The sequence below is a fragment of the Somniosus microcephalus genome, chromosome 6 (assembly GCF_052327205.1).
Source record: "Somniosus microcephalus isolate GS21.2 chromosome 6, FLI_Smic_1.0, whole genome shotgun sequence".
Lineage (NCBI taxonomy): Eukaryota > Metazoa > Chordata > Chondrichthyes > Squaliformes > Somniosidae > Somniosus > Somniosus microcephalus.
The window spans coordinates 256817707-256842223 of record NC_140992.1 but is presented as its reverse complement, the minus strand read 5'-3'; the positions used below and the strand labels follow the sequence as shown (position 1 = coordinate 256842223).

General features: G+C 47.3%; 1 protein-coding gene across 1 annotated transcript in view; it reads left to right on the top strand.

Annotated features, from left to right (window-relative positions):
- The first annotated feature begins 201 nt into the window (after positions 1-201).
- The window catches only part of LOC147116681 (uncharacterized), a 129662-nt gene continuing 105346 nt past the window's right edge, over positions 202-24517 (top strand). Inside the window, exons 1-4 of the mRNA XM_085991792.1 lie at positions 202-543; positions 3376-3510; positions 19602-19726; positions 20563-20631. Of these exons, the coding sequence (XP_085847918.1) occupies positions 202-543; positions 3376-3510; positions 19602-19726; positions 20563-20631 (671 nt within the window). The remainder of the gene's footprint in view (positions 544-3375; positions 3511-19601; positions 19727-20562; positions 20632-24517) is intronic.

Sequence of the window (24517 nt, the reverse complement as noted above, 5' to 3'; positions counted from 1 at the left end):
TGCCGATTAAATAAAAACTGTAAAAAACAAAAATGGAGCAACCCCCCTGGTGAAGCTCCTCCTCTTTTACATGTCAGGCATTCAGTGGACCATCACATAGTTGGAATGGAGCCAACACAGTGTTTCCTGTCTGTATCGTTAAGCAACCGTTAACCATATATTAGACACCGAGATGATAGACAGTTACACACTCTGGCCAATATGATCAGTCTTTTGTCAATCGTGTCAGTTTTCCTTTGCATCTACATAGCAAAGAATCTGCTGAAAGAAGACCCAGTGCTGTTAAATGGCAGGTATTCCATTCCAGGGAGATGGTATGCATTGAAAAAAATTTTTTTTTTAATCCTTTACCACATTTACAGGAGGAAGAATGGGAGTGACACGAAAACTGATCTGGAGAGAGAGAACATGGGGTTGGGTCGCAGAAGAGCAGAAGAATTCTGCACTGGAAATGGTGGAATTGAAAGCAGAGAGCTCGGAACATCGCTGGGACGTTCCTTTGAAGAAATGAAATGCCTTCCAAAGTTACTAAGCCACCCTCATGTAAGATTACAAATTTTTAATGTTGAATTGATAAGTTACACATTACCTGAACTATCTACCCATGCCAATATTTATCCCTCAATCAACATAACAAAAACAAATTGGGGGATAAATTCAGTTGTTTGCACCTCCCATTAGCACCTTAAGAGGGCGCTAATGGGGTGCAAAACAGCTAGCGCCCGGGCACGGCAATGTTTGCGCCGCTCGCAAAATTAACTAGACATTTTGCGGCAGCGCTAAACACTACCACCACGATCTCCTGCGCCGGCAGATTGTGACGTCAGTCGAGTGCACAACGCCCCGGTAGCGCCCCGGACCGGATATTGAGTGGCACCCCCTGCCTTACCGCCTGCCGCTAGCAACGACAGGTTGAGGGGAGCGTTTTGCAGTCAGGAAGGGACTGGGGGAGCGCTATTTAAAGGCGACTGTTTCCTGCCTTTTTTTGTTGGTGACATTTTTGCACCGCGCATTCTGAGAGAGAGAGAGAGACTTCTGGAGAGATTCAACGCTGTGTGAAGGAGTTTTCGGTACTGAGCAGCACTTTGCAGGTTCATTTTGATTTGCCCTTCCTTGCTTCACCAGTGCTCTGAGGTAGCGCCTCGCTCCTCGGCCTTTGCGCCTTAAGACAGGTGTGAAGCGCCTGACTTAGTGCTCCAATCACCTCCAGGGGCGATAAAAGCCAAGTTTGTCGTCGGAGGCGATAATTAGCACCAGGCGCTAAACTTTGCGCACGGCCGATAATGGCGCCCCAAAAGGGGCGATACTGAATTTTTCCCCCATTATCTGGTCATTATCACATTGCTGTTTGTGGGAGCTTGCTGTGCGCAAATTGGCTGCAGTGTTTCCCACATTACAACAGTGACTACACTCCAAAAAAGTACTTCATTGGCTATAAAGCGCTTTGAGACATCCGGTGGTTGTGAAAGACGCTATATAAATGCAAGTCTTTCAAGTCTTTCTTTATCTAGGCTCTGAACTGTTATCCTTATGCACTATACTACATTTTCAAAATGACAATGTACTTTATCGTTTAAAAAATATCACTTGTCTTTTGTAGAGATTGCGGAATCTTCAATTTTACAACAGTTTCACTGTAACAGTTTTACACAATTGGGTATACTTGTAACTGTCAACTGTATGTCCAGCATTGTAGGTTAGGTACATTTAAGCTTTGCTAAATGATTGGCCGTACTACTGATATTAAGGTCTTGGATTTATAATTCCCCCGAAATTTATAAAATGTTCATCAGTGAAATGCCATTGAAGGCAGGCCACTGCATTACAGTTTCACACTTACAGCCTCCACAGTTATACTATCCCATACCTACACTTTCCACAGTTATACTATCCCATACCTACACTCTCCACATACCATTTCACACCAACACACCCCTTGGTTATACTATCCTGTACCTAAACAGTCCAATGGTTACATTATTTTGTGTCTACATTCTCCCACTTTATATTACCTTGTACCTACATTCTCCTGTAGTTAGACGATCCTACAGAAAAGAATATAAGTGTACCTCACCAACTTTACCAGCAGCATTTCTGTTCCACAGACAAGGTCCAAGTAAGATTGAAAATCTTTAGAGCAGAGATGGTGGTGTTTTGTAATAGCAGATTGCAAGAGGCAAGTCATAAATGAACAGAAATTTATTTCTAGGATAAATTAAAAAGGGTGGCAAAAATTTAATTTGTAAAGGGAAGACACAATGGGAGGAATTCAACCATTTTGTTCAAGTTACAACCTGAAGTTCTGACTTCAGTGGTCAATAGTTTGGGTTTATTACCCACTGACGTGATGCATTGAAGACTACTGCCTATTGATGCCAATTGGTGGTCAAGACTAAGAATAATTTTCCTATGTTTGGAAGCTCTGTGCCCAAACATTGCCGGCTTTCCAGTCCAAGACCAATATAACGAAATAAGCTATACTCAGTCAGGTTATTTAAATGGTCCTAAGTGTAGAACTGTGCCTTCAGTCTTCAACCTTGTACTGTAACCAATATTGTTATAATAACCACTTATTTAAAAGAAATTCAGAAGGCAGTATATTCAAGCCTTCCTCACATACATTGTGAAAGTGGAGTAGCTGAGGCCTTTAAGGGGAAAAAAGAAAAGAAAAACTTGCATTTCTATAGCGCCTTTCACAACCACCGGACGTCTCAAAGTGCTTTGCAGCCAATGAAGTACTTTTTGGAATGTAGTCACTGTTGTAATGTCGGAGATGCCGCAGCCAATTTGCGCACAGCAAGCTCGCACAAACAGCAATGTGATAATAACCAGATAATCTGTTTTTTTAGTGATGTTGTTTGAGGGATAAATATTGGCCAGGACACCGGGGATAACGCCCTTGCTCTTCTTCGGAATAGTGCCGTGGGATCTTTTACATCCACCTGAGAGAGCAGACGGGGCCTCGGTTTAACGTCTCATCCGAAAGACGGCACCTCCAACAGTGCAGCACTCCCTCAGCACTGCACTGGGAGTGTCAGCCAAGCTTTATGTGCTCATGTCTCTGGAGTGGGACTGTGAACCTACAACCTTCTGACTCAGAGGCGAGTGTGCTACCCACTGAGCCACAGCTGAAGCTTAATAAGTACATGAGGGAGAAAAGAATAGAAGAATATGCAGAAACGGTTAGATGAAGAGGGGTGGGAGGAGGCTCGTGTGGAGCATAATCACCGGCACAGACCAGTTGGGCCTGTTTCTGTGCTGTAAATTCTATATAATTTTATGTAAAATCATTACATTGGTACATAGATGGCTTGAAACTTGGCATATCGTACACAGTAACAATGATTAAACTTGTTCCACTTTACATTTTTCCAGGCTATCAATGCAGTTCAGTTTGTAGGGTTCACAGAAACAGATAAAACCTTATTTTTTCTACGTCTTTGCCAAAGACCGAATGGCCTGTGTGAAATCTGGCTGTTCCTTCGAGTTGATGGGGTTGGAAACTTTGAGGTAAAGATTTCTGATTCTGGGTCACGGATAACTACTGAAAATTATAGCATAATGCATCATTCAAATTGCTGTGATAATTCATATTTATTAAGCAAAGCTGTTTCATAATATTGATGGCATGTAATTGCAAAATGTTAAATTTAATACGTCCCTTAACAATATTACTGTAATTATTGTGCCTATTACTTGTTTATCTGTCATACCGTATAAGAACATAAGAACATAAGAAATAGGAGCAGGAGTAGGCCATTTGGCCCTTCGATCCTGCTCCGCCATTCAATAAGATCATAGCTGATCTTCCACCTAAACTCCACTTTCCTGCATTATCCCCATATCCCTTGATTCCTTTAATATTCAAAAATCTATCGCTCTCTGTCTTGAATATACTCAACGGCTGAGCCTCCACAGCCCTCTGGGGTAGAGAATTCCAAAGATCCACCACCCTGAGTGAAGAAATATCTCCTCATCTCAATCCTAAATGGCCGACCCCTTATTATGAGACTGTGACTCCTGGTTCTAGACTCCCCAGCCAGGGGCAAACATCTTCCCTGCTTCTACCCTGTCAAGCCCTGTAAGAATGTTGTATGTTTCAATGAGATCACCTCTCTTTCTTCTAAACTCTAGAGAATATAGGCCTAGTCTACTCAATCTGTCCTCATAGGACAATCCCCCCATTATTAATATTTTCAACATTATTTCACAATGTCAAACCTCAGCATAACAGATCCTGTTACTTTAAATGCCTTGTTGCTCCTAAATGTTCATTCCAACTAGAAGAAAAGATCAGACCAAAACACATGGTAAAAAAAAAACTGATGTAAAGGACTGATTTGCATTGCCTGTAATTACACCAAAGAATTTATTTTTTATTGGACCTGAATTTGTGGTTGGAGACTTACCGCGGGGGAAATGCCTCCGATTCACAAATAAAATCCGCGCCTACCTTCTGCCTCGGGATTCCCGGAGTCTCGCGCTCCTGGGCCTTTACATGTAGAGGCCCACGTATCCCAGGGGCGCAGGCGGTTCGCAAGTGCCCCTGGGATCACATGGGCCAGCCCAACCAATGAAAGAAGGGGGATCCCCATTCGTGCTTATGGGGATTCCGTACATACAGAATCCCCATAAGCATGAATGGGGATCACATAAAAAACACATTGACATACCAAATACATTTTTAAAAATTACATATTTAAAATTCATTAAAATACAATTTAATTAAACACTTAATTTTTTTTTTAATTTTTTGAAAAATAAATGTAAACGTTTCAAAGGGGCTAAAAATAACCTTAACTTATTTTACAGGTGTTTTAATGTTTAAATAATTGGAAAAAAAATATTTCTATTTTAATTTAAACTCTTAGGCTGGTAAAAGCAGGCCATAGAAACTAGGAGCAGGAGTAGGCCATTCAGCCCTTCGAGCCTGCTACGCTATTCAACGAGACCATGGCTGATCATCCAAACCCTAGCACCCGGTCCCTACACCGACAGCCATCCCACCCAAGCCCTATCCCCGTAACCCCACGTATTTAATCCCCCCTAACACTAAGGGCCAATTTTTATCATGGCCAATCAACCTAACCCACACATCTTTGGACTGTGGGAGGAAACCGGAGCACCCGGAGAAAACCCACGCAAACACGGGGAGAATGTGCAAACTCCACAGACAGTCACCCGAGGCCGGATTTGAACCCGGGTCCCTGGCGCTGTGAGGCAACAGTGCTAACCACTATGCCACCGTGCTGCTTCTGCCAGACGTAAGAATTTCACGGGCATTCGCTGGGTAGTACTCCGCCCACGAATGCCCTTTTCCCAGGGATGGCCACGATCAGTCGAAGATTCTTGACAGATCGCAAGTTCCGGGTTTTCGCCCATGTGCTTCGTGCGCGAAAACCCGGAACTTGTGGGGCCCTTACGGGTATGTACGCACCACGTACACACCCATATGCCCCGGAAAATATGGGCCTTTGTATTTTTGTAAGGCTTTAACATGCCCTTGTATATCTTGTGGCACTTCACCGGCAATGAATTACTTTTGAAGTGTTAAATGGACAAATGCAACAGCCAACTGCGCATAGAAAGGTCCCCACAATCCGCAAATGATATCAATTACCAGTTAATCTTTTTTTTTGTGTTGGTGGTGTTTGAGGGCGGAATGTTGGCCTGGACACCAGGAACTTCCTATTGTTCTTCGCATAATGCCATGTGATCTTTTACATTCACCTGAACAGGCAGATGGTGTCTCGGTTTAATGATCGCTCCTACGCTGTAATACTCTCTCAATACTATACTGAAGTTTCAACTAAAAACACATGCTGAAGTCCTGGATTGGGGCTTCAACCCACAATCATGGTTCAGAAGTGAGAGTGACACCAACTAAGGCAAGCTGACACTTGTAAGCGGTTTTTGATCCTAGCCCAATCGCTAGACGGATGGTTCGAATCGCCCCCGCCTTACGAAAGTTCTACACCCGGGAATTATTATTCAGAGTGTAAATGAAATAAGTCACAGACAGGAATGCTTCAGTAAAAAATCAAACTTGTATTTATTTGGTCTAACATACACTGGCTAAAACATGCACTACTAAACGGAATCACTCTCCCTGTGGAGAATAAAATCCAGATTACAATCAACATACATACAGGGCAAGTGCGGTGGCATAGTGGTTAGCACTGTTGCCTCACAGCGCCAGGGACCCGGGTTCGAATCCGGCCTCGGGTGACTGTCTGTGTGGAGTTTGCACATTCTCCCCGTGTTTGCGTGGGTTTCCAGTCGCATAAACCCCTTCGCCTGGCTGAACCAAACGAAGCTTCTCCCCCCTCGGAATAGCCCACAAACTCCACTTCTGAGAGACTATGCTTACCCCCACATGCGGGCGGTTTCAATCGCTCTGCTCGTCGGCTTCTCTGGTACTTCTTGTTAGTTTGACCTTGTAGGAGCAGGGAGAGAGAGAGAATGGTGGAAAAGAGACTATCTTTATAGTAGTCCCTGTACTGGCCACACTAGACGTGCTCCTATCTAGTTATCCAGCAAGTTAAACACTTATTCAAAAATAATTCTTCGTGAAGCCGTTTGCTGTTTTGAAGCTTTACTTGAACAAATTTTGTGAAACTGTAAACAAAGATAAAGTATGTTTTGTACATAAACTGAGTACTATACATTCGATATTACATAAGATATAAACATATTTACAACAGTAGAATAGACTAATTGTATAACTAACTAACATTTGGACTCACTTCTGTAACTATCAAATATTAACCTTTTATAAACATAGTGTTATCAAAATGCTACTCTGACAACATTGCTATTATGCTAACAAACAAAGATACTCACAGATATTGCGCTTGGCCTAACATATGAAATCAGATTACATTGGATTGTGAAACCCTTATGGAATCCTCCATTACTGCCAGGTTCTTCCTGGAATTCTACTTCCTGGGACTCTACTTCCTGGGTTACACAGGAAGAAAGGCACGAAGGTCAAATGACCTCTCACAGGAAGAAAGGAACAAAGGTCAAATGACCTCTCACAGGAAGAAAGGAACAAAGGTCAAATGACCTCTCACAGGAAGAAAGGAACAAAGGTCAAATGACCTCACACAGGAAGAAAGGAACAAAGGTCAAATGATCTCTGTTCCATAAAAACACACTGCTAACACAATAACCACCACCAGAGGGTGCTACTGCATGTAAAAATGTCCATCGGTCCAGAACACTCCCCGTCTGGGGTCGTTAACGACTCCACGTAGTCCGAACTCTACTTGTCGCTGGAGTCCTCTGGCGACAAAAGAAGAACCACCTCAGAGACGGTCCGTCAGTGTTGATGATAGGATGCAGCTTCATTAGACTGCTGTGAGGGGGTAGGTTACGTTCTACTACACACAGTTCCAATCTGGGTATGGTGAGGTCTGGCTGGGGCGCCAACTTGCCTCTATCAAAGACGAAGCCGATTTTGCTTTGTCCTTCTTGAGTGGTGACCTTCAGATAAGCCACGCTTGCAATGGCCTTAGCGGATGCGTCTGCAAAGATGCAAAGCTCTTTGAATTGTGCATTTAAGGGAGAGAAAGACGAATAGCAGCGAGGTATTCGGATCTCCTGTAAGTCTTGGAGTGAGTCTCTCCATCTGTCCCACTCTGCTTCCATCTCTTCAGGGAGAGGTGAATCCCACTCTTCAGCGCGTGTGGAGAGTTCCCTGAGGAGCAGCCTGCCTTGTATGGTGACAGGGGCTAAGAAGCTGAGAGGGTCGTATAGGCTATTGACTGTAGAGAGCGCTCCTCTACGTGTGAAGGGTTTCTTGGCGTCTAGGACTTGGAATGTGAATGTGTCTGTTGCTATGTTCCACGACACCCCTAGGCTACGCTGTAAGGGGAGGTCATCAGTGAAGAGGTCGAGGTCCTTGACGTCCTTAGCACGATCTTCAGGGGGGAATGCCTCCATCACTGCTGGTCTGTTAGAGGCTATCTTATGCAGCCTGAGGTTGGATAGTGCAAGTGGTTCCTGGGCTCGTCCGAGGGTACTGATGGCCTCTGCTTCGGTCGGGAATGACTTCAGTGCGTCGTCGACATAGAACTCTCGTTTGATGAACCCTCTCACATCACTGCCAAAGTCGTCGTCTTCTTCCTTGGCAGCCCTCCTTAGTCCATATATGGCGACAGCAGGGGATGGGCTATTCCCAAAGACATGGACACGCATTCTGTAGTCCACAATGTCTCTATTGGGGTCATTGTCCTGATACCACAGGAAGCGGAGGAAGTCTCTGTGGTCTTCTCTCACCACGAAGCAATGAAACATGTGCTGGATATTGGCAGTGATGAGCACTCCCAAGAGGCTGTTGTTAAGATTGGGCCCTGTGAGGAGTACGTCGTTGAGAGAGACGACCTGATATGGTGCACTGGAGTCAAACACCATGCGGATCTGAATACTGCATGGGGTAAGGTCGCTTGGACAACCATTCTCCAAGATGGAAGTCTTGGGTGTGCTCACCTGAGATGGCATGTTCTCTAGTGTGCGACGTCCTACAGGGTACACATTAACGAGGCCTATTTTGGAGCATGCTCTTGCACTCACTCCTTCTCCACACACCTCGGTGCACCTGGATGTAATCTCTGGACCAGCAGCTCCCTCTCTCTCCCCGCCGTGCTCTGAAGCGGGAGGAGGCGTCTCTGACTTCCAAGGAGCTGGGCCTGGGTGTAGTGCTGAAATGTGCCGATCACTTTCACATTCTGTGCATTTTGCATCTACCTTGCAGTTCTGAGATGGCTCGTGGAAGAGCAGCACTTGAAACATATAGGCCTAGAAATTCATTGTAGCCACTTTTGGGGCAGTAAAGTCGGGCGGCCGCTAAAGTTTGCGCCCGCCGCCAAATCGAGGCCACTTCTCCGATATTCACTAGCTTCGCCCTAAGAGATTGCTCGAGCGCTAAAACTGGCGCTGGACGCCTCTCTTTAGGCGCTAAGCCGGAGGTGCTGAGCGAGAGCGCCGAGGCCGGGCGCAGCGCAGGTGCGGCCATCTCGTGATTGACAACAGACACCCTGGCGCCGGCCAGCTCTTAAGGGGGAAGGGTCGACTTGGTCTGCGGCCACGCCCTGGATAGTGGAGCCCTCCAGCTAGGCCTGAACACTGCTGCTGGACCCAAGTAGCGCCTGAAGCCATGCAGAAGGCCCGCGAACGAGTGCAGCGCTTCTCAGAGCGTGATCTGAGTGTGCTGGTTGGTGGTGTGGAGAAGAGGCGCCATCTTTTGTACCCGGACAATGGCAGGAAGGCGTCGGTCCGCGTCTACCGGAGAGCCTGGAGGCATGTCGCCAGCAAGGTGTCAGCCAACAGCGAGGTCCCCAGGACCGGTGTCCAATGCCGCAAAAAGTTTAATGACCTCACTCGGATAGTCAGGGTGAGTACCCTTTCCAGTGTCCTCCTCATCCTTGCATGTGCACCTCACATTATGGGCAAAGGGACCTGAAAGCCCTAATGGCCAGCCCTCATCCAGCAGCAATGGGACAGGCATCAACATCAATTGCACATTCTGCACTTAGCACATTGGCCAAGCTATTCCACCATGGGAGGCAGTGCACACAAGATCAGGGCGACACACTGGCCAGGCTATTCCACCATGGGAGGCAGTGCACACAAGATCAGGGCGACACACTGGCCAGGCTATTCCACCATGGGAGGCAGTGCACACAAGATCAGGGCGACACACTGGCCAGGCTATTCCACCATGGGAGGCAGTGCACACAAGATCAGGGCGACACACTGGCCAGGCTATTCCACCATGGGAGGCAGTGCACACAAGATCAGGGCTACACACTGTACTTAGAGGCCGTCCTTTCTCTTGCAGGCCAAGCTGGCCAATAATAGGAAGAGCCAGACTGCGACCGGGGGAGGCCGACCCCAGATCCAGCCGCTCACCGAGCTGCAACATCGCGTGGAGCACATCATGGGTGGCCGAGTGATTGGCCCCGTTGCATGTGGAGATGCCGACCCTGTTCTGGGCACCAATGGTAAGGACATCAACGTTTGGACCTCTCTCGTCCCACTTGCGCATCAGATCTACATCCTTTGCCACTGTCCGACCAATGCGCTGAATGCCACCACTCATGCATCCCTCGCTGACGCCCTCTCCTCACTCTAAAGCTACTCTTGTGCCTTCCTGCTTTCAGATGGTGAGGAGGAGGTCCCTGAACTTGCCAGTGACAGCCCCTCAGAAGAGGAGGAGGAGGAGCAAGAGGAAGGCGGCCCATCAGGGGAACCCTCATCCGCGGCAACCCATGCGAATGTAGGGGACACGTCTTCCCTGGAGGGGAGCGTGGCGGAAGTGTCGGAGGGGAGGGGAGCTCATGGGACCTGCGGCCTGCAGAAACGCGGGAGGGGGGTGCCAGCTCGGCGGCCTTCTCCCCAGAGGGGGGAAGGGTCGGAGGGGAGTCCAATTGCTGGGCCCAGCGGCGTCCAGCAACGCAGGAAGGGTCGGCCAGCTCGGCGGCCTTCTCCCCAGAGGGAGAGTCCGGCCTCCAGTCCGGAGATGGTCTTCGCCGAGGAGATGGAACGCCTCGAGGACTTGTCCGCGGACTCGGAGTGCTGGCACACGGAGCTCATGGGGGTAGTGGCACGGTTGCCTGAGGCCATCGAGTCCCTCTCTCGGAGTGTCACCGACGTCGGGGCCTCACAGGCCATCAGTTTGGCGGAATTCGGGGCAGAGCAGGCAGCGAGTCGGGCAGCATTCGGGGCAGCTCAGGCAGCGAGTGGGCAGCTGATCAGTGGTGCCGTGCAGTCACTGGGTGCTCTGATGAGGTCACTGAACAGGTCAACACGGGCATTCACTGCTGCCACACTCGCTGTGTCAGCCAGGCATCGCCAGGGCACCCGGCGCGCTGCAGCAGCACAGCGGTCTGTCTCTCGGCAGATTGGTGCGCATGCTGCAGTGCTGGCCCGGGCGAGTGCCAGTGTCTCAGGCGACCAGCGAGCGCCTGCCATCCGCCAGCTTGCCCCCGTTCCTCCAGCCGCCACTGACACTACCCCAGTGGAGCTGCCAGGAGCTGCTGCAGCGACTGATGCTGGCCAGCCACAGCTGCAGCATTCAACAGCCGCCCGCTCGACGGCCAGACCTCGACTAGGCCGACCCCCAAGGGCATCTGCCGTCACGACATGTGCCCCTCTGGAGCCTGCCCCCAGCCTTGCAGCAGCCAATGGCCTTACTTTGAGGAGGAGCAGCAGGGCGGGCAGGGGCCACACAAAGATGGCCAAGGCATCGCCCTAGCGGGCCAAAAAGTCGAATGTGTGGCCAATTGAGTTTGTTTTTTGAGGCCGAGAATTGGATGTTTGTTTTTTGAAGGCCGAGAATTGGATGTTTGTTTTTTGAAGGCCGAGGATGTGATGTTTGTTTTTTACGAAGGCCGTATGTTTATTTATTAACATTGTCCATGTTTGATCTTTGAAGTGTTTGTTGCCTTAGCCGGCTGAGGGCTTGCGGAGCGGCTGCAATCATGTTCTTTCATTGGCACAAGCCATTCCCTGACAGGGGGCCGAGAAGTGACGTTCAATAAGCCGCCGACGGGCGGCCCTTGGACCTTCTGCCTCCCTCCTGGGCTGGTACTCCTCGTCCACCTCCTCCTCATGCTCCTCCTGCTCCTCCTCCTGAGGTGGGGGTCCAACGTGAGGTGGCAGTGCCTGAGTCCTGCGGATAGCCAGGTTGTGCAGCATGCAGCAAACGACGACGAATTGGGAGACTCGGTCCTGCGAATACTGGAGGGCTCCCCCGGAGCGATCGAGACAGCGGAACCGTTGCTTGAGGACGCCGATTGTTTGTTCTATGATGTTCCTAGTCGCTTGATGGCTCTCGTTGTATGCCTCTTCAGCAGGGGTCGTGGGCGCGCGGAGCGGGGTCATGAGCCAGGTACGCAAAGGATAGCCTTTGTCTCCGATAAGCCATCCTCTTGGGTGAGGCTGTGCCTGGAACATGTCAGCCACAGTTGTCTGTCGCAGGATAAAGGCATCGTGGCTGCTGCCTGGAAAGCGGGCATTGACAGCTAGGATGCGCTGCCTGTGGTCACACACCAGCTGTACGTTGAGGGAATGGTAGCCCTTCCGGTTGCGGTAATCCTCGGCATGCTCCAGAGGTGCCCGCAAAGCCACATGCGTGCAGTCAATGGCGCCCTGCACCATGGGGAAGCCCGCTATTCTTGCAAATCCCACTGCACGCTGCTGCTGCTTGTCCAGGGCCATGGGGAAGGAGATGAATTGATGTCTCCTTCTGAAAAGGGCTTCGGTCACCTGGCGGATGCAGCAATGCACGGCGAACTGGGAGATGTTAGCGATGTCCCCAGCAGCGGATTGGAAGGAGCCGGTGGCATAGAAGTTGAGAGCCACCGTCACCTTCACTGCCACCGATAGAGACGTCCTGCGCATCAGCTGTGGCTGCAGATCTCTGTGAAGCAGCTGGCAGATGTCTGCAACCACCTCCCTTCTGAATCGCAGCCTCCTAACACACATCGCGGCAGAGATGGTCAGATAGGAGGTCTGCTGGCGGTATACCCTGGGTGGGTAAGGCCTCAGTTGGCGATGCCTGTTGCCCCCTCTGCGTCTAGCCAGGGCTGCCACTCTCTCACGGCGTCTGTAAGCCCTTCTGGCATAAGGCTGAAAGTCAGCGTTGGCACCCAATGCAGCCCCCATTATATGTTGGCAAACACTGAGCTCTCAATGAAGGCAAAGATAATTGCTAAGCTCTGGCCTGAGCCAAAAATACCTGTCCTAGTGTTGGTCCAAACCAGTAAGCTCTCCTCCTTGGTCTCTCTCCAAAAAACCGTTGCACAAGAGTGAATGCTGCAAAATGGCTGGCCTTTATAGTGCAGGGTAAGTGCCCTTTAATTAGCGCTCCCCGCAGCCCGCCTCGGCTGTGTACCGTTCCACTTCACAGTCGTTAGGGCCGCCCGGCGCACAATGGGCCGGCGCGAGTGAAGTTCCGGTTCGGGACGCACAAAGGGCGTTGCACTAGTAAATTACGTCATGATCTGCGCGCGCAGCAGGGCGCGCGCTAAGACTTTGCGCCGGCGCTAAATGTGTACTGAAGTTGGGGCGAGGTGCAGATCACGCTGCGCACGGGCGCTAAGCGCCTAGCGCTCGAGATCTACTCCTCCTAAGGCGCTAACGGCTGGCGCGCCCAACTGAATTTCTAGGCCATAGAGTTCTCTTTAAGATATTGTTTCCGATCTTCCAGGGACATCTCCCTGAAGCCTCTGCACTTCTCTAAAGGATGGGGCTTGTTGTGGATAGGGCATTGTTTGCTCATATCCTCAGGTTTCTTCTGAATCTTTGTGTGCTCAGTTGAGGACACTTGCGTTTTGTGGACAGATATTGGTGTCTTTCCATGTCTGTCGAACTTGTCTCTTCTGGCAAGTGCTGGGTGGGCGGAGAAGAAGTTGAAGCTGGGGTCGTTCCTGGCTTTGGCTTCTTTACGGATGAATTTAACGAACGCAGAGAATGGTGGGAACGCCACGTTGTGCTTTAGCTTGAACTTTGATCCAAACTTTATCCACTTCTCCTGCAGGTTAAATGGAAGCTTCTTAATGATGTAAAGTAAATGTTGGTCCCTTAGAGGATGAGACCGGGAAATTAATGGTGGGAAATATGGAGATGGCAAAAACACTGAATGAATATTTTGAATCAGTCTTTACAGTAGAAGACACTAAGGGCTAGATTTTCAGTATAGACAGTTTTGGGGCGCTAACCTTAGCGCCCGCCCGAAGTTAGCGCCCGCCCCAAAGTAGCGCCCTGTTGCCGGAAATTCAGTGGCTTCGCCCTAAGAGGTTGGTGGAGCGCTAAAAGAGGCGTTCCACTAGTATCTTTAGGCGCTAAGCCGGCGGTGGAGAGCGCAACACCCGAGCTCGGGCGCAGCGCACGGCAGACACTCTGGTGCCAGTGCGCTCTTAAAGGGGAAGGGTGCATGTGTTTTTTTCAAAGGCAAAGTCTGGGAGGAGGAGGAGGAGGAGGAGGAGGAGGAGGAGGACTGATGTGGCCGGAACCATAAATACACCGTTCACAACAACACACTGGAGACTTCCACACAACACATGCAGAGTGCCTTTTTTAGGAGTGCCCTTTAATTTGCGCTCCCCAGAGTGAGTTGCGTTCCATTTTACAAACGCTCTGGACGCCAGCCGCACAATGGGGCGGTCCGACTGAAGTTTGCATTCGGGGCGGCCAAAGGGCGTTGCACGAGGATGTGACGTCATTTTCTGCGCGCGCATCCGGGCGGCCGCTAAACTTTGCGCCGGCGCTAACGGGCAACTTAATTTGGGGCGGGGCGCAAACTGCGCTGCGCCCAGGCACTACACGCATAGCGCCCAAAAATCACTTCTCTTAAGGCGCTAACTGCTGGCGCAAGCAACTGAAAATCTAGCCCCATGAATATCCCAACACTGGACAAACAGGGGGCTATAGGGGGGGAGGAGCTAAACACGATCAAAATCACTAAGGAAGTGGTACTTGGTAAAATAATGGGACTCAAGGCGGATAAATCACCTGGACCTGATGGGTTACATCCTAGGGTCTTGAGGGAAGTGGCGGTAGGGATTGTGGATGCATTGGTAAAAATTTTCCAAAACTCCCTGGACTCAGCAAAGGTCCCGGCAGACTGGAAAACTGCTAATGTAACACCCTTATTTAAAAAGGGCAGTAGACAGAAGGCTGGAAACTATAGACCGGTTAGCCTAACATCTGTGGTAGGTAAAATTTTGGAGTCCATTATTAAGGGGACAGTAACAGGACATTTGGATAATCATCATTTAATAGGACAAAGTCAGCATGGTTTTATGAAGGGGAAGTCATGTTTGACAAATTTGCTGTTGTTCTTTGAGGAAGTAACATATAGGGTGGATAAAAGGGAACCAGTGGACGTAGTGTATTTAGACTTCCAAAAGGCATTTCACAAGGTGCCACACAAAAGATTATTGCTTAAGATAAAAAATCACGGGATTGGGGGTAATATTCTGGCATGGATAGAGGATTGGCTATCTAACAGAAGGCAGAGAGTTGGGATAAATGGTTCATTCTCAGAATGGCAATCAGTAACTAGTGGTGTTCCGCAGGGGTCGGTGCTGGGTCCCCAACTCTTTACAATCTATATTAACGATTTGGAGGAGGGGACCGAGTGTAACATATCAAAGTTTGCAGATGATACTAAGGTGGGAGGGATAGTGAGTGAGGAGGACATAAAAAACCTGCAAGGGGACATAGACAGGCTAAGTAAGTGGGCAGAGATTTGGCAGATGGAATACAATACTGGAAAGTGTGAGGTTATGCACTTTGGCAGGAAAAATCGTAGAGCAAGTTATTATCTTAATGGCAAGAAACTGGAAAGTACTGAAGTACAAAGGGATCTGGGGGTCCTGGTGCACGAAACTCAAAAGGTTAGTATGCAGGTGCAGCAAGTGATTAAGAAGACCAATGGAATGTTGGCTTTTATTGCTAGGGGGATAGAATATAAAAATAGGGAGGTATTGCTTCAGTTGTACAAGGTATTGGTGAGACCGCACCTGGAATACTGCATACAGTTTTGGTGTCCATACTTAAGAAAAGACATACTTGCTCTCGAGTCAGTACAAAGAAGGTTCACTCGGTTAATCCCGGGGATGAGGGGATGGACATATGAGGAGAGGTTGAGTAGATTGGGACTCTACTCATTGGAGTTCAGAAGAATGGGAGGCGATCTTATTGAAACATATAAGATTGTGAAGGGGTTGGATCGGGTGGATGCGGGGAGGATGTTCCCGAAGATGGGTGAAACTAGAACTAGGGGGCATAGTCTTAGAATAAGGGGCTGCTCTTTCAAAACTGAGATGAGGAGGAACTACTTCACTCAGAGGGTGGTAGGTCCATGGAATATGCTGCCCCAAAAAGCTGTAGAAGCTGCATCATTACATAAATTTAAAACAGAAATAGACAGTTTCCTAGAAGTAAAGGGAATAAAGGGTTATGGGGAGTGGGCAGGAATTTGGACATGAGTCTAGGTTCGGATCGGACATGGCCCTGTGGGTAGCGGAGCAGGCCCAGGGGCCGTGTAGCCTGATCCTGCTCCTATTTCGTGTGTCTAATTCTGTTAGATTCAGGAGATGTTTCTGTGATAGTAGATTGGCGGTTAGGATCAGATCAGCCATGATCTTATTAAATGGCGGAGCAGGCTCGTGGGGCCGATTGGCCTACTCCTGCTCCTATTTCTTATGTTCTTATGTTCTTATGGGACTTACCCCTCTGGAAGTGTCTAAGTACGATAGACCGGGTTGGTAGCCGTCCTGCTTTGCGGCTTCGAGTTCCGACAGTAGATCTCCAAGGTCGCGGAGCTTCTGGGGTTCCTTACTCGTCAACCTCGGAAAGTTCTCCAACCTGTCAAAGAGAGCCCTTTCAATGGCTTCGGGCGAGCCGTAGCTTTCTTCCAGCCTCGCCCAAGCCTTCTTCAACCCCTCTGGCAGCTGTCCCACATTGGCCGCTTTTATCCTGCAGGCCTGTCCGGCGGACTCTGGGCCGAGCCATTTGATAAGGAGGCCGAGCTCTTCTCCTGCCGACAGGTCTAAGCTCGATATGGCATCGTGGAAGCAGGACTTCCAAGCCCGATAATTCTCCGGCCTGTCATCAAACTTGATTAACCCCGAAGTCACCAGCTGGGTGCGTGCAAGGTATTTGGCAAGGTCGTAGGTGTTGGGACCTGTGCCAGGGTTGCCTTGGCTAGGGGCTCTGTTGGGGGTCTCAAGGAACCGAGAGGGGATTTGCCTCTGACTTTCTCTATTTGGCGTCCTATTCCTCTACACCGTGTCTTCCTTTCTGCTAGGGGAGACTCTGCGGCTTGAGGCACGCCATCTGCTTTGACCTTGGTTGGCAACTTGTGGCATGTTATACGAAGTGCTTGTGTCTGTAGAGATGTGCGGGCCTCCACCCCTTTCTCCTGTAAACAGTATGTCGATATGGTCGCTCATGTAATCTATAGTGCGCTGTCGTGGACTCTGCCACGGAACGGGAATTAAAGGTTTGTAAGCTGTCTCGGGAACAGCTCCCTCCAAAATTGCCTCGAATACTTGTGTCTCGGCTAATGCAGCATCTATCTCTTTTTGTTGCTGCAGAGCGTCTAATGTGGCTTGGAGACGGGCCTGTTCAGCTTGTCGTTCAACCTGGTGATGGGCCAGGTCAGCTTGGTGTCGGGCCTGTTCGGCTTGTGATTCAGCTTGGAGACGGGCCTGTCTTACGTTTATTTCTATTTCACTGTCCGCATGTGCAGCTCTGGGTTGAGCTGCTACTAGCTTAGCCCATACTTTGGCGATGGCTATGCTTACTCTAGAACCACCCGATGACCGTGAACCAACTTGCGATCTGTAGTAACCGGAGCTTATAGACCGATTGTCACGTTCTACAGTTTCGTCTGCCTGTTTAAGGTCTTCTACTTGCTGCAAAGCATTTTTGTTATTATCTTCTGACATGTTGATGTGAGGTAGGCGTGCTCTACGAGGTTAAGACTCACTCTGAGTTCCTGTGGCTCCGCTCTTCACAGCTAGCCGTATTGCTATCTTATCACTGATATCTTTTCACTGCTATCTTTTCACTGATATCTTTTCACTGCTAGCCATATTGCTATCTTTACACTGTACTGGCCGCGCTAGACGTGCTCCTATCTAGTTATCCAGCAAGTTAAACACTTATTCAAAAATAATTCTTCGTGAAGCCGTTTGCTGTTTTGAAGCTTTACTTGAACAAATTTTGTGAAACTGTAAACAAAGATAAAGTATGTTTTGTACATAAACTGAGTACTCTACATTCGATATTACATAAGATATAAACATATTTACAACAGCAGAATAGACTAATTGTATAACTAACTAACATTTGGACTCACTTCTGTAACTATCAAATATTAACCTTTTATAAACATAGTGTTATCAAAATACTACTCTGACAACATTGTTATTATGCTAACAAACAAAGATACTCACAGATATTGCGCTTGGCCTAACATATGAAATCAGATTACATTGGATTGTGAAACCCTTATGGAATCCTCCATTACTGCCAGGTTCTTCCTGGAATTCTACTTCCTGGGATTCTACTTCCTGGGTTATACAGGAAGAAAGGCACGAAGGTCAAATGACCTCTCACAGGAAGAAAGGAACAAAGGTCAAATGACCTCTCACAGGAAGAAAGGAACGAAGGTCAAATGACCTCTCACAGGAAGAAAGGAACAAAGGTCAAATGACCTCACACAGGAAGAAAGGAACAAAGGTCAAATGACCTCTGTTCCATAAAAACACACTGCTAACACAATAACCACCACCAGAGGGTGCTACTGCATGTAAAAATGTCCATCGGTCCAGAACAGTCCCTATCTTTTCCCGTCAATCTTTAAAATCTATTTGCTTCTGAGCACTCCGGTGCTTAATCTGTGATGAGTCATCCTCGGACCCATGCATATTGGATTAATGGCCCTAAGTCTGGGACATATCTTTCGGTCTTTGTGTTGGGAAAACTGGCTCTCTTTTGGCTGGCTGAAGCCAGTGGGTTCATTGTTCTGCTTCTCTTCTGAGATGGAGGTGAGAAGTGCTTTTGCATATTAGAGTGGTTTTTCTAATCAAGTTCAATGGCCCCCTTCCTTTTTCCAGGACTGTCAGGTGAACCCATACATTCTGGATGACTGAAAGTCCTTTTGTCATAGCCAACTGCCATGCGTTCTCTGGAGTTTTAACAAACCAGTCTTTCACGTATCTGCACAGGGCGATCCCATAACAGGGAAAATACCCTCAGAAAAATCCCATAAAGTCCACAAAAATATTCTTGACTGAGTCCATTCTTCAGAGACTTAGCGATCTCTTCACACTTCAGGGTCAGATTTGTGTAAGCAGGCAATATAATTCCACTGTATCATATTATGTGCTTAATTGGTTTTTATTTTAGAAGGGCATTTGTGGCAGAGTAAATATGCTCCCAAGAGTACATTCAAATTGTATCTTAATCGTGTACTGTGTCTCAGCATTAAGATTTCAATCACAAGTAAATTATGTTAATGGAATTCCTCCTAAATTTAGACTTTAATTTATTCAAATAATGCTGAACTTTCACAGATGGTAGTTTAGGGGCTATAGAAAAAACCAAATAGGATAAAGAAACAAGACTGAGAATAAAGAAAAAATACCAAAAAAGTGACCTGCTGTAGTGAGAGTGGCTACACATCAGGATACATTTTGTGAGGCCTTTCAAAAATTACCCTATACAGTAATCCTAAACCATAGTATATGTCATTTGCATAACATTTGACATGAATCTTGTCATTCATGTGGAAATGACTTATGAAATGATACTGGGTGGCCTGCTGGTGGCGCTGTCCAGGGAGAGTATAAATACTCGGGCATGGGCCCAGCTTGCTCAGGACATTCTTTAACAGGAACTAGTGAAGGACACAACTAGATCTCCATGTTGAAAAACAGTTGATTAAAGCCTTGTTTAATACACAGACCAAGTGCCTAGTAGTTTTCTTACATCAACATTGTTATTAAATTCTTACACTGAGGCAATGTCTCAATATCCTTGTGAAGACTATGGTAATAGTACAGCTCTCAACCTTTCAGCACCCTGTCCATCCTGATGCTCTCGTCAGTGCGGAGAGTGAGAAATGCTGGAGCGGCGGTGGTCTAAAACTGGAATGCCTTGAACCACATCGAAGTTGGCGAGTTTCCTTTAATGGGCTCCTGAGGTCAGTACTGGTCAAAACCTGTCAGTTTTCAATAGTAATATGATGTTGCCCACATCACTAAGGGATGCTTCTGTTACAGTTACTGACAAGATTAGGGAATAGTTTAAATATGGCAGTTGAAATGAGACAATCTTTAACAATCTGTTTGTCAGATATTTTAAAGAAGGAGTTTCACATATGAGCCACTAAATATCACAGTGTGGTTATCTTCAACACCTTCCTGAAGAGTTGTAATGATCTTTGTTAAATAATGAGTACTGATGAGAAATTAAGAAAAGAATAAAACCTTTATATCGTGCCTTTCATGTCCTCGGGATGTGTGAAAGTAGTTCACAGCCAGTGAAATACTTTTGAAATGTAGTCACTCTTGTTATGTAGACGAATACAGAAGTCAACTTGAGTCTTGACAAAAGGTTCACCTGAAACGTTGACTCTAATTTCTCTCCACGGATGTTGCCTGGCCTACTGAGTTTTTCCAGCATTTTCTGTTGTTATTACAGAAGTCAACTTGCAGGCAGCAATAAGATAACTGACCAGTTAATCTGTTTTGATGATGTTGGTTGAGGGACAATTGTTGGTCAGGACATCGGAAAAAACTCCACTGTTTTTCTTCGAATTGGATCTTTTATATCCAACTGAACTGGCAGATGGGACGGTTTTCCATCTCAGCCAAAAGAACTTGTGTGATTTACTGTGCATCAAAATTTCCTTGATATACTTAGCAAAGTCAGATACATCACTTACTGGCAATGTAACGTTAATAGTCTTAATGTTGGGTGTGGTGTTAATGGATGCCTGTCATTCTGTTTAAGTAATTTTATATTTTTGCTGTACAGAAAGGGACCATGCAGACATGAGTGGAATGAAGAGGAAGGAGAACTTCTCCATGTCAAGTTTGGATTTATGTATGTTACGTAAACCATGGGGGAAAAAAAGTGATTTTAAAGAGTATTTATGTGTGATAGTTAACAAATATGCATGAACATTTCTAAACATGGAGCCTGGCCTTCATTATTATTTTATAATGGGATTCATTGAGGCCCACATTTCATCCATTTTAACGTGGAAATGGAGTAAAGAAAAACCCTTAGCAATAAATGTATCAGAGTAAATTCTGTTGGATACTTGGTAATGAAGACAAATGCCAGAGACGTTCCTTCCCTGCTGCAACTCTTAATTTGTGCGCAAATAGAATCCAAATGGATACTGGCTTTGAGGTCTGTTCTGTGAGGACACCAATTGAGCCATTGATCCGGTCGTAGCACAGAGCGTGAGTTCCCGAGAGGAGTCATGAACCAAGTGTGTAGAGGATAGCCCTTGTCTTCAAGCAGTCAGTCTCTCACTTGCTGTGCAGGAGCAAAGAGCGGGGAGGGTGGAGGACTAGCACAATATAAAAGTATCATCACCGCTGCCAGGAATGTGGGCACAGACCTGTATGATGCACTGCCAGCGAGCACACACCAGTTGCACATTAATAGAGTGCAAGCCTTAGTGATTCATCAAGGTCGTGGGGTCAGCTGAAGCTGCCGGCTGGGTGACGTGGGTGTAGTCAATGAGACCCTGAACTTGGGGGAAGCCTGTAATAGAATCATTGAATCATACAGCACAGAGGGAGGACATTCGGCCCATCGTGCCTGTGCCAACTCTCTGAAAGAGCTACCAATTAGTCCCACTCCCCTGCTCTTTCCCCAGAGCCCTGCAAATCTTCCTTTTTAAGGATATACCCAATTCTCTTTTGAAAGTTACTATTGAATCTGCTTCCACCACCCTGTACGGAAGTGCATTCCAGGTCATAACAACTCACTGGGTAAAGAAATGTCTGCTCATCTTCCCCCTGTATAAACCCCAGAACCCTATCCTGCTTTTTGTGCTTTTCTGTGGGGAATGATGAAAATGTTTGCTGTAACAAACATAGCATCATTTACCTTCTTACTGCAAGCATAAACTGCAAACTGACTGATGCTGCTGATATCCTCTGTAGTAGCTGTTGAGTCTGAGTGTCCCAGATATGCTTATTCTAAATCACTGGACACAGACAACAAGAATAACTTAAACAGGTCTTTACTAATCGAAGGTCAGGGCTGAACTGCTTAGCAAATTACTACACAGAGTTTATATACCGGTGTGGTCACCACCGGTACTACAATATACAGTAGCCAAGAGAAAGTAGTCCATCTCTTAAGGTAGTCTCTTAAGGTGGTACAGGTTACATACACCACAATTCCTCCCTTTTTAGCTTAACAGTGTACATCCCAATTTAAACATAACATGGATAACATATATACAACTTCATGCAAAACTGTTCAAAGATTCAGTCTCTGAGGAGGCCTCCTGATCCGAGTTGGATAACGCCTTTCAGGGGTCTCTGATTCTCGTTGCTGGGGTGACTCATCTAGTTGATCTCTTATGGGTTGGACATCATCAGATACATTGGCGTCTGAGGTAGATGCTTCAGGTTCACTAACTTCTTCCACTGGTGTCTCTGTCGTAGTCATGGGTTCGACCCTTGTTCTCGATTCTACAAGTTGGTCAGCATGACATCGTATTACGTTTTCACCAATATCTACCGTGTACATCAGGGGTTCTTGTCTGGCACGAATTGTTCCAGATTGCCATTTCTCATTCTTATAGTCCCAGGCTAACACTGGTTGTCCTATTTCGAAACTCCGAGTGGTCTTGTTATTTATATGCTGGAACTGTTTGTTTTCGACTTCCCTCTGCACATTTGGTTTTAACAAGTCCAACCTGGACCGCAACCTCCTGTTATAGAACATCATGGCAGGGCTTTGATTTGTCACTGCATGAGTGGCGTTTCGATATGCCATTAGGAAATTGTCCACCTTGTGTTGTAGTGGAATCTGGTCTTCGCTCATGGCCTTTATCGCCTTTTTGAACGTTTGTACAAATCTCTCAGCCAACCCATTTGTAGCCGGATGATATGGGGCAGAGGTATAATGTTTCACCCCATTCTTCTTCATGAATTTCTGGAATTCTTCTGACACGAACTGCAGTCCGTTGTCTGAACATATTTGTTCTGGCAATCCATTTCTTGCGAATATCGTTCTTAGAACTGCGATCGTCTTTTCCGAGGTAGTGGTCGCCATCTTAATCACTTCTGGCCATTTAGAATGTGCGTCTACCGCAATTAAAAACATGGAGTCCATGAATGGACCTGCGAAGTCAATATGTACACGTTGCCATGGGGTTGAAGGCCATTCCCATGGATGCACCGGTGCAGTTGGAGGTGCATTTTGAACTTTTTGGCACCCTGAGCAGCTTTTAGTCAGATCCTCTATTTGTTGGTTGATACCTGGCCACCACACATAAGCCCTAGCAAGGCTTTTCATCTTGACTCCCCCCAGATGACCTTCATGCAGTTCCTTTAGAACTCTCTCCCTTAATTTAGGAGGAATAATCACCCTTGTTCCATACATCAATGTTCCTTGACAGACGGACAGCTGTTCTCGTCTGGCTGAGAATGCCGGTAACAGTGGTTCACCATGAGCTGGCCATCCCTTCACTGTCAATTCGTAGACCCGAGACAGTGTCGGGTTGTTCCTGGTTTCTCTCTCAATACTTGCATTGGTGACTGGTAAACATTCGATGATGGTCGAGTGAAATAACTCAACAGGGTCAACTGTCAGTGCCTCTTCCGCTGTAGGTAGTGGCAGGCGCGACAGCCCATCAGCATTACCATGTTGCTTTGTACCTTTGAATTCGATCTGACATTGATGTGCCTCTAGGAAAAGGGACCATCTCTGGAGCCTCTGCGCTGTCATCACCGAAACACCCTTCTTAGGGTTAAAAATGGAAACCAACGGCTGGTGGTCTGTCAGCAGCGTAAACTTTTGCCCTTGCAGGTAATGATTAAATTTTTTTACTCCCCACACAAGGCTGAGAGCCTCCCTATCTATCTGAGCATAGTTGCGCTCAGCGGAGGTCAATGATCTGGATGCGAATGCGACTGGTCTTTCCAAGCCATTTGGCAACTTATGTGAGAGCACTGCCCCAATACCATATGGAGAAGCATCACAAGCTAAACGAATAGGCAGCGTTGGGTTAAAGTGAGCCAACACTTCCTTAGAGGTGATCAATGCCTTGCTTTTGTGAAAGGCCCACTTACAGTCCTCGCTCCACTTCCATGGCACTCCCTTCTGCAAAAGAGCGTTCAGCGGGTGTAGCACCGTGGATAAATTTGGCAGAAACTTAAGGTAATAGTTAATCAACCCTAGGAACGACCTCAACTGGGATACATTTTCCGGAGCGGGAGCCTTCACAACAGCTTCGATCTTGTCAGGTGACTTGTGAAGTCCCTCCTGGTCAATGACGTGACCACAGTACGAGATTTGCTTCTGAAAGAACTCACATTTCTGGCGATTAACTCGAAGTCCATATTCTTTCAATCTGGTGAGCACCTGTTCCAAATTTGCAAGGTGTTCCTCATCATCATCTCCTGTAATCAGAATGTCGTCCAGGTAGCATTGTGTGCCTGGAATTCCCTGTAATACCTGCTCCATGGCCCTTTGCCAAATCGCTGGAGCCGATGCCACTCCAAAAACTAGTCTATTATACCGATATAAGCCCTTATGCGTGTTGATCGTGAGATACTGGCGTGACGCTTCATCAACTTCCATCTGTAAGTACGCCTGCGCCAGGTCTATCTTGGTGAAGTGTTTCCCGCCAGACAACGAAGCGAAGATATCCTCAATCCGTGGAAGCGGATATTGCACCGTGTGACGCACCGGATTAACAGTGATCTTGAAATCGCCACAGATGCGAACCTTCCCCGGT